The 10,334-nt window shown below is 37.4% G+C and overlaps 1 protein-coding gene across 1 annotated transcript; it reads left to right on the top strand.

Annotated features, from left to right (window-relative positions):
* The first annotated feature begins 5,019 nt into the window (after positions 1–5,019).
* On the top strand, positions 5,020–5,403 carry LOC120192146 (leucine-rich repeat extensin-like protein 3). The gene has a single exon (XM_039194981.1). The coding sequence runs from the start codon at positions 5,020–5,022 to the stop codon at positions 5,401–5,403; it is 384 nt and encodes a 127-aa protein (XP_039050912.1).
* Positions 5,404–10,334: the final 4,931 nt, after the last annotated feature.

Genomic DNA, 10,334 nt, shown 5'->3' with positions numbered 1-10,334 from the left:
AAAATCGATATTCATGAAACTAGACGGGTATCACGCACATCCCACCTCGGTCATTCTACAGTTGGCTGATCAGTCTTATGTGCGACCCGAGGGCATAATTGAAGACGTCATAGTAAAGGTAGATAAATTCATATTTCTAATGGATTTTCTCATTCTGGATTGCGAAGCTGATGAAAATGCACCAATCATTCTGGGACGCCCATTCTTAGCCATAGGCAGAATCCTAATAGACTGTGAAAAGGGAAAATTCACCATGAGAGTTGGCGAGCAAAGTGTCACGATCAATGTATTCAACTCTATGAAATACACAGACGATCCAGAAGAATGCCAATGCATTAATAAGATTGAAGAAAAGGCAATCCTAGGACGAGGTGAATCTATAAGGCTCTATGAGTACAACAATTTGTACCATGAACCTACAACCAAAATACATGAAGCAGAAAACTTTGGCCCTGACGAAATATTTTTAGAAGACGGTTCTGACAATCATGGCCACGACAACAAAAATCTGCCCAATGAACACCCTGAAAGCAATACAAAGGCAAGATGTGAAGGAAAGACAAATAACCAATTGAGATTTCTTCATAGGTCAGGTATGAAATTCGAACCTTTAGATTATGATGAAGTTAAATCTCAAGAGTTATCTTCACAACATGCACCAAAATTGGAGCTTAAGACTTTACCATCACATTTGAAATATGCTTATCTAGGAGTTGATGAAACTTTACCAGTGATAATCTCTACCAACCTAACCTCCGAACAGGAGAAGAGTTTATTGAATGTTTTGTCACAGCACAGAAAAATTATATGATGGAAGATGACAGACTTGAAAGGAATCAGTCCAACCATATGCATACACAAAATCAATCTTGAAGATAGCCACAATACCTCGGTAGAACCCCAAAGACGACTCAACCCGATCATAAAGAAGGTAGTTATGAAGGAAATTATAAAATGGCTGGATGCGGGAGTGATTTATCCTATATCCGATAGTTCATGAGTTAACCCAGTCCAATGCGTGCCAAAGAAAGGTGGTGTAACCGTGGTTAAAAGCGAGCATGATGAGATACTCACCACGAGAACAGTCACGGGTTGACACATATGCATGGATTATAGGAAGCTTAGCAAAGCCACAAAGAATGATCATTTTCCTCTCCCTTTCATCGATAAAATGTTTGATAGATTAGCGGGAAAGGCATTTTATTGCTTCATCGATGGATACTCGGGGTATAACCAAATTGCCATAGCACCTGAAGACCAAGAGAAAACAACGTTCACATGCCCGTATGGTACATATGCATTTAGGCGAATGTCGTTTGGACTGTGTAACGCACCAGCTACATTCCAAAAATGCATGATGGCAATCTTTTCAGATATGGTGGAAGAATACATGGAAATATTTATGGACGGCTTCTCCGTTTCAGGTGATGACTTTGACCGATGCCTCGACAATTTATCCAATGTGTTAAAACGTTGTGAAGAAGGTAACCTAGTATTGAATTGGGTAAAATACCATTTTATGGTAGCTGAAGGAATAGTGTTGGGACATAAAATTTCATGCCATGGCATCGAAGTCGACAAAGCCAAGGTGGATGCAATTGCAAATCTTTCCCCACCTACTAATATGCGAGGTGTATGCAATTTCCTTGGACATGCAGGATTCTATAGGCAGTTCATAAAAGACTTTTCTCAAATCTTTAAACCCTTATGTCTTTTGCTTCAAAAAAATCATCCACTTTTTAGTTTATTAATGATTGTTTGAATGCCTTTACAGATTTGAAGAAAAAACTTTCAGCAGGGCCAATAGTTATCCCACCAGACTAGAAATAACTATTTGAGCTTATGTGCGAAGCTAGTGACTATGCAGTCGGAGCAGTGCTAGGGCAATAAAAAAGTAATTTTTTTTCATGTTATCTACTATGCAAGCCGAACACTTAATGATGCTCAAGTGAACTATACCACCACTGAAAAGGAACTCTTAATAGTAGTATTTGCATTTGATAAGTTTAGGTCACATCTAATAGGTACTAAGGTAATTGTGCATATAGATCACTCAGCTATTAAATATCTGATTAATAAAAAATATGCAAAGCCTAGACTAATTCGGTGGATATTATTACTACAAGAATTTGATTTAGAGATCAAGGATAGAAAAGGTATAGAAAATCAAGTGGTGGACTATTTGTCTAGGCTAGATAACAAACTTGATTGTCCTGACATCACAGATATCAAAGAGGATTTCCCCGATGAGAAAATATTATTTGTCATGGCTGCACTGTGGTATGCTGACATTGTTAATTTTCTTGTTAGTGGTATTGTTCCTCTTGATTTATCTAGCCAGGGCAAACGGAAATTTCGACATGATGTGCGACATTACTACTGGGATGAACCATTTCTATTCAAGTAGTGCGGAGACCAAATAATCCAAAGGTGCATTCTAGAAGAAGAGCAGCAAGATATCCTACTCCAATGCCACTCGTCACCATATGGAGGGCATTTTGGTGGGATGGGAACAGCAACAAAAGTACTTCAGTCGGGATATTATTGGACAACCCTGTTCAAAGACGCGCATGAATTCTACAAGTCATGTGATAGATGTTAGCGCACAGGAAACATCTTTAAACGGCATGAGATGCCATGGCAAAACATTCTGGAGATCGAACTTTTTGACGTATGGGGCATAGATTTCATGGGACCTTTTCCAACATCATTCGAAGATATGTACATTCTCTTGGCAGTGGATTACGTACCAAAATGGGTTGAAATCATTGCAATACCTAAGAACGATTCTAAGACGGTGTTGAATTTTTTCACAAAAATATATTCACCCGCTTTGGAACACCACGAGCTCTCATTAGTGATGAAGTGACACATTTTGATAATAAATTGATTGCCAATGCACTGAAAATATATGGAGTACGACATATAATTGCTATGGCGTATCACCCTCAGACGAATGGATAAGCCGAAGTATCTAACCGAGAAATCAAGTAGATACTCAAAAAAGTGGTCAACCCAAGTCGAAAAGATTGGTCGTCGAAGATAGATGAAGCACTATGGGCTTATCGCACAGCATTCAAGACACCGCTAGGAATGTCCCCGTTCAAGCTAGTCTATGGAAAGGAATGTCATTTACCGGTTGAACTATAACACAAAGCTTATTGGGCCATCAAAAAGATAAACATGGATGCTCAGCTTGCTGGAGAAAGAAGATTATTGGAACTGAACGAGATTGATGAATTTAGAGCACATGCATATGAGAATGCCCGCCTTTACAAGGAGAAAACAAAACGATGGCATGAAAAAAAAATAGTGTCGAGGTAATTTTATTCTGGACAACAAGTACTGCTCTACAATTCACGCCTAAAGTTATTCCCAGGCAAGCTAAAATCACGATGGTCAGGACCATTCATCGTACACCAAGTCCATGACAATGGAGAAATTCAAATTCAGAACCAAAACGATGGTTCCATCTTCAAAGTGAACGGGAAGAGACTTAAGGAGTACAAAGGAGCCCCAGTCATGCGCGACAAATCGGCATCGTTGGCACATGATGCCCAATAGTTTGCTTTTCTTAATTGAGCAAATATTAGTTGCCTAGGCAACGAAAATCTGAATTTTGTACATAAATAAGTTAAGTTATTTTATGCTTTAATTCATTTTATTTTATTATTTTATTCTTTCATATTGTAGACGAGCAAGGAACACGTGGCAGCATGGGGAGTTGAAACATGCATGAAGAAAAAAAGAAGAAGCCCTAGGGTACGCGATTTGACGGCAGAATAAAGAGAGAAAGAAATCATTTCTTCCCCTTTATGTCTTATCAAATATTTCTCATTTAATGAGAAATATTTTCCCTACCATGTAAAGACCAAAATACCCCGAAACCACCCATCACTTTCCAAGAAAAAATACCCACTCTTCTTCATCATCATCGTGTTTCCTTCTTTCTTTACAAACCAGACAATTTCTTTTATTTCTCTCAACATACCTCACCATCGCCACCACTAAAATCAGCCAAGAAAAATGGTGAGATCGAGACCGACCCCAGCCCCCAGACAGAGTTTCGAACGTTTCCAAACAGCTGAAGTAGAGGCACGCTTCAAAACCATTCAGCAATGCCAAGTCTATTTAAAAGATGGATTCGTTTTTCCAGTTAAGGGAGAAGAGCCGTTTGGCCCTGAGGTGATGGACGTCATAAAGAAGCATAACTGGGAGAAGTTTGCTCGTAATCTTAACACCGTAGCACCAGCAATGGTGAGAGAGTTCTATGCCCACCTCGCGGATACTTCCAACCATACGGTATATGTTCGAGAAAAACTCATTCACTTTTCCACTTCTACACTTAACAAATACTTTAAGATGGGGAAAGTGGATGACCAACACAAGAGATTTGTGGCTGAGGTAGATCAAGAAACGTACAGTGGAGTTCTACAGGATTTATGTTTTGGATGGGCCAAGTTCGAAGGGAATGCCCCCACAAGAAAGCGAGTAGACCACCGAGCCCTCAAACCACACGTGAAACTATGGAACCATTTTCTTAAAGGCAAGATGATGCCAACGTCCCAGAACACCCCTATCCTCGTCAAGCGACTGATGTTGTTGCACTCGATCATATACGGTAGGATGATCGATGTGGGTGAAATTATCTTTAAGCAGATCCATGATTGTGTCAAAAAGAATCGTGGTAACCTACTGTTCCCAAACCTTATAACTGTGCTGTGCAGAAAGAAAAAGGTTTATGAGGAACCATTCGAAGACTTCATTAAACCCAAGGAGGGTATTACAAAGAAAAAGGTCTCCGAGTTGATGAGTTTCAATGATGACGACCCAAAGAAGGGAATGAAGTGAGGAGAAAAATCGGTTGCCGCGACTAAAATGGTCGATGTGGTCACACACACGTGTGAGACACGTGAAAAGATCGAGTGCCTGGAGGACCACATGAAAATTTACTTTGAATACGCCAAGGCAAGGGACATGCAACTCAATGCCTTCATCAAGGAGTTGCTCCCAACCACAATGATCAGACTGCCAACCTTCCCCAGTGTCACTCTCAACTACAATGCGGGCGGCAACACATTCCATGCCTCGACATCTTATGTCCCTCCAGACGTTCCACCAGAGGTGCCCACCGATGTGCCACCATTGGCAACCCATATCCCACCCGTACCAGAAGAAAACCACGTCGACACCGAGGAGTTCCTCAGTTCTTCATCCTTCTCCACCACCGAAAGTAGCAGTGATACTCCACCCCACTTCTTTACTGATGAAGATTTCACGCCAGCACCGAAGCAGCCTGAGCATGATCCTATTCCATCCCCAATTCGATCAACACCACCAGCCCCAACAGCAGCTCCTAGTCCACCACCAGTTCCAACACAACTGACTCCCGCGACTGAGTAGTCCACTCCAGCCCGAGCTTTGACCAGCAAGAAGCGATACAAGAGAACAACGAGGCGTATACTTCAACCGTCTCCTTCTCAGCCAGAAGTAGTAGACTCGAGATCTGAGAGCCATTCCCCTCCCAAACAACGTCGCACGAGGGCGTCCAGTTAAGCCACACCACCACAGTAAGTTTTTGTAGTTTTCATTTTTTTTCGCATTTGCATATAACACATTTAGTGTAGTTTTCATGCATTGAGGACAATGCATCCCTCAAGTTTGGGGGAGGTGTTGTCCATTCTGTCATACTTTGTTAAATAGTAATTGATGTTAATTGGTTGAAAATTTTGGTTGTCATGACATAAGTAGGTTAGGATTATTGTTAAATTAGGGATGCTTAATGATGAATGCAAAATTTTATTACCTAGGCCAGAATTATTGTAAAGACTGTCTGAAGAAGAGAACCAACCCTAGGCTTGATCCTTTGAAACTTATAAACACAATTGTAGGCTGTCTTTGCTCTTGGTAATCTGTAAAAGTTTTAGGAAAAAACTTTCTAATTGCCGAGACTTCAAAAATATTCTAAGGGTAAGGTAAAAACTCTCTAGTGTTTAAAAACTTGAAAACTCGAAAAATACAAAATGACACTCCTCTGTGCAAAGGTATGAATAATAAAAACTCCAAAAGAAATTAAGAGTAGCCAAGGCATATGAGTGAATGAAAGTAGTCACAGGATGACTCTACCCGACTAGCTTGGGGGTGGAAGGTATGCTCCATTTCACCTAGAGTGTGGAACGGTAGTTGTGATGAGCTGATTCCCCTATATATAAAAAATGTGAATAAAGAGAATAAAAGTTGATAAATAACTAGGAGTATAAACTAAGCCTGATGAATAAATTGTTGCCTTGACAACCTAGAAGTGCTTACTTTAAGTTTTCTAATTACCTCTATGCATAGACTGGTTATAATCATGCACACACAATAGCAAAGGATCCTGACTAAGGAAGGGACTTGACTAATATGACTGTCGAACATGTTGAGGCCACATATTTTTACTGAGGGATAAAATCTCAAACCTGATGATGTTCTTGATACTGCTTTGCCATAACAATTTTGATTTTCTTCTAGCTATTATCCATTACTTGAGGATAAGTAATAGCCTAAGTTTGGGGATGTGATAACTCCGTAAAAAGACTTAAATTCTAGTCTTTTCACTTAAGTTATTTCTCGTCTAAACAAAGTATGCACTGAGTTGCATTTAGTTACATATAGGTTGTGGTGGATAAGTTTTGCCTAAGCAAGATTTATTTGGCTTAACTGATGCTGCTGAATAGAAGGGGTTGTTTGAGTTGTGTTTGTGCATGATTCTACAGAGGAAGAACATTTTAGTCGTGACAATGAAAAGCTGCAAAGACTAATGGAGCAGATGAGAACATGAGGAGCAGATTTCTCTCGTCGAGGCAAGATTTATCTGAAGAAGTCTGAAGCAAATGTGACAAAACTACATATGTCACATGCCAGCTGGATGACCTGCTTCACGTGCAAGCAAGCCTTGAATATCCTGACAACCTCTAGCTGCATTTCCTTTTTAAGTTTGGGAAATTAATAACGGCTAATTAAGAAAACTCCAAAAGCATGCAAAGCCTTAGGAGATTCTCCTTATAATTACCAGCCGTAGCAAAAAAAATAAAAAGGGCAAAGAATAAGAAAAAAGAGCTTTACCTTAGGCGTGTTCAAGCAACTGCAGTGCTTTCCCTCCGTCTACCCTATAGTCTTCCTTGGTGTCCTCCATAGCCAGACAATAGCAGAGCGGTGATCATGCCTCGAGAGAGGGTGATCACCAAGGCAGGCGTGGTGCTGATCAGGATTGTCGCGACAGAGCCCCCAATTTTGGGAGTTGTTATTTTTTTATTCTTAAACTCTTATTTTATTTGGGGTTGTATTAAACGGTTTAATCTTAGATAATATTTGATAACACCATGAATGCTTTACTTGGTGTTAAACTTTGTTTTGCCTGAACAATATTTTATGTTTATGAATGATGAATTATGTTTGCTTATGACTGTTTTGCTCATAGTTTAAATATTTTGCCTTAACACTATAAGAGCATCGAGAGATCGCCTCGGGTTTTGGTAAAACATACCTGGGCATAGTAAGAGCATCGAGAGATAGTCTTTTGTCTAGAAAGTGATTCTTGAATTCGAGAGAATTAAGAGAGATCAACGTGAGCAAAGGAATGAATCCGAGATGGTGAAGTTCTAACTTGTCTACCTTAGAGATAAGGAGTGAGTTTCAAAAGACTAAAAGGGATAAAGGCTAGAGTAGGTTAAGACAATGTCTATAGTTAATACCGAGAGGTATTGTCATAGCAACCGTCTAAGAATACCTAGGAATCCTGTCGGGCAGTTTAGTGAGTCATAATAATCATTCTGGGCTTAAAATAATTGTTGTCGAGACAATGGTTTAGCATCAGTGCTCTGTGACACGTTTCAATATGTGATGTTGTTTGTATTATATTTAATCCAATACTTGTTTTGTTTTGTTTTATCTGTCCGTATATTTTCTTTGTCTCGACCACACTTCTCTGAAATCATTGAATCATTATTCTTAGCTCCTTAATATTAGTTTTTAGCTTTAATACTTAGTAGGATTAATTTGTCACATTAGTTCTAGTTGTGGGGAAAATATATTTCTAATACAATCCCTATGGAGATGATACTTATTCACTACTATATTACTTGCATCGATTGTGTATACTTGCACAGATTAGCTTGCCTTAACATATACATTCAGAAGCGATCATGGGTGCATTTACTCTGTTATAGAACATCACCACTTGTGTCAAATCTTGAAAACCATGATTCAAACATTTGTGAAGTAATCCTTTGTATTGATCCCATCATTCATGTAACATCCCAAAAGTTGGGTCAATGACCAAAATAGAATTTTTGGTAATTTAGTGACCAATCTCAGAAAAGATTAAAAGTTTAGGGATTTAAATGAAAATTATTGATGTTGGATTTAATAATAAAGTTTGAAAGTAATAAGGGTATTATGGTCATTTTCAGGAAAGATTTTTATTTCCCTTTATAAAAGGTAATAAGCACGTGGGAAGGAGATATTTTTTCCAGGGCATTCTTCAGTCTTCTTCTTTCTCCTCTCCACTGTAAAGCCTGGTATAAGGTAAGTGGGTCTTCAGTTGGTTAATTCTTTCGTTTTAAAGCTGGTTTTGATTCTTGGGATATTAAGAAAGATTAAGAAAAGCTTTAGGTGGCTTAAAACTCAAAGATTAACAAGTTATGAGAAATTAAGAAAAATGTGTTTTTAAGTGAATTTTTGAAATATAAGGAGTTAATAGATTTTGAAGTTGAATTTGACTTGCCAAGGGTTGAATTAAGAGATGTGAAGTGATAGAATGAGCTTTAAAACATGTTGGAAATTTGGTATGATTCTTGAAGTTAATAAAGAGGAGAGGATATTAAGGTTAAAGACAAGATAAATGAATAAAAATGAATCTAAGCATGTATATGTAAGTTGGGATTATAAAAGAGGATGAACCAATGAAGTTTTAAAGATGAAAGAGTGAATTATCGTGCCTAAAGAGTAATTTCTGGGCAAGGTGTATCGGTACACATTCAAAGTATACCGATGCACTCTTTAAAGAAGAAACATCAAATGCCAGGAATGCATCGATGCACTATGAGTGTGCACCGATGCACTAAGACAAAATTTGAAGGTGCATCGATACAGTAAGGGGTGCATCGATGCATCAATATTTCGAATCTATTTTGGGTACCGATGCACCTATAGTGCATCGGTACACCCCTGAAGGAAAAAGTGAATATTAGTTTATTAAGTTCGTTTAAGTTGTTAGTATCAGATTACAAGGTGTAGGTATCTGATAATTACCTTAAAATGTATAATTATGTAGATTCAGAGCCTAAACAAGTTTCAAAATCATTGACAAGTAAGATCGATCAAGGGGAAAGATAAGAGATTGGAATTGACTAGTGAGGCCAGGTGAGTGCATAACAGTGATATGTATTGTTTAATGGAAATAAGACTTGCGATGAGTCTATTTCCTAGAATAATATGCATGAAGTCATGAATGAGATTATGTGGTTGTTATTATTATATATGTTATATATGATTATATATTTTATATTAATTGTATGTATGCATAACTAAAGATATTGATATGCTTTGTATATGCTATAGGATTTGTGTAAAACACTAAAATGTAATAATGGAATAACATGAAATAAATTATATGATAGAGACATAAGGAATGAAATGAACGAGTGAGCATAAGATAATCAAGTATAAGTCATATTATATGGTATTGGAAGACTCTATGAGGATAGTATAAATTCGAGGGTATATGCATAAATAAGGATACATAAGTTATATAGGGAATATTTATATAGTTAAAGGAAACTATGGTTTATGAATTATAAAGTGAAGAGCTACAAAGCTTTATGAAAGAGTATATGTATGAAGTAATGGGAAATTGTACTAATTAAATAGATTAAATTAGTATATATAGATGAATTATGTAAGTGAAATGGGAAATGAGATAAAATAAGTAGAAATTATTTATAGGATATAATAAGACTATTTGAACATGTATTATAAACTTTATAAATGAGGACTTAGGTTAAATCATTATATGATATAAATATAGGGCATTACTATGTAAATTACATTAAAGAGACATGTTTACACGATTACAAGATATGATACATGACATTAGATATATGAAAGAGAAAGTATATGTGATATGAGAAAGTGAAACAAGTTAAATGATATTGAATCAGGTGAATATAAGAGATTAAAGCATAAATTATATGAAAAGATATAAGTCATAGGATATGACATGTTTATAGGAATACATGAAAAGTGTTATATGCCATGTGATACATGAATACGAAATGATATGATAATTTAAATAA

Source organism: Hibiscus syriacus, unplaced genomic scaffold (assembly GCF_006381635.1).
Source record: "Hibiscus syriacus cultivar Baekdansim isolate YM2019G1 unplaced genomic scaffold, ASM638163v2 tig00116971_pilon, whole genome shotgun sequence".
In the NCBI taxonomy this organism is placed as follows: domain Eukaryota; kingdom Viridiplantae; phylum Streptophyta; class Magnoliopsida; order Malvales; family Malvaceae; genus Hibiscus; species Hibiscus syriacus.
The sequence above is the reverse complement of the archived record's forward strand: the minus strand, read 5'-3'. Positions and strand labels throughout refer to the sequence as shown.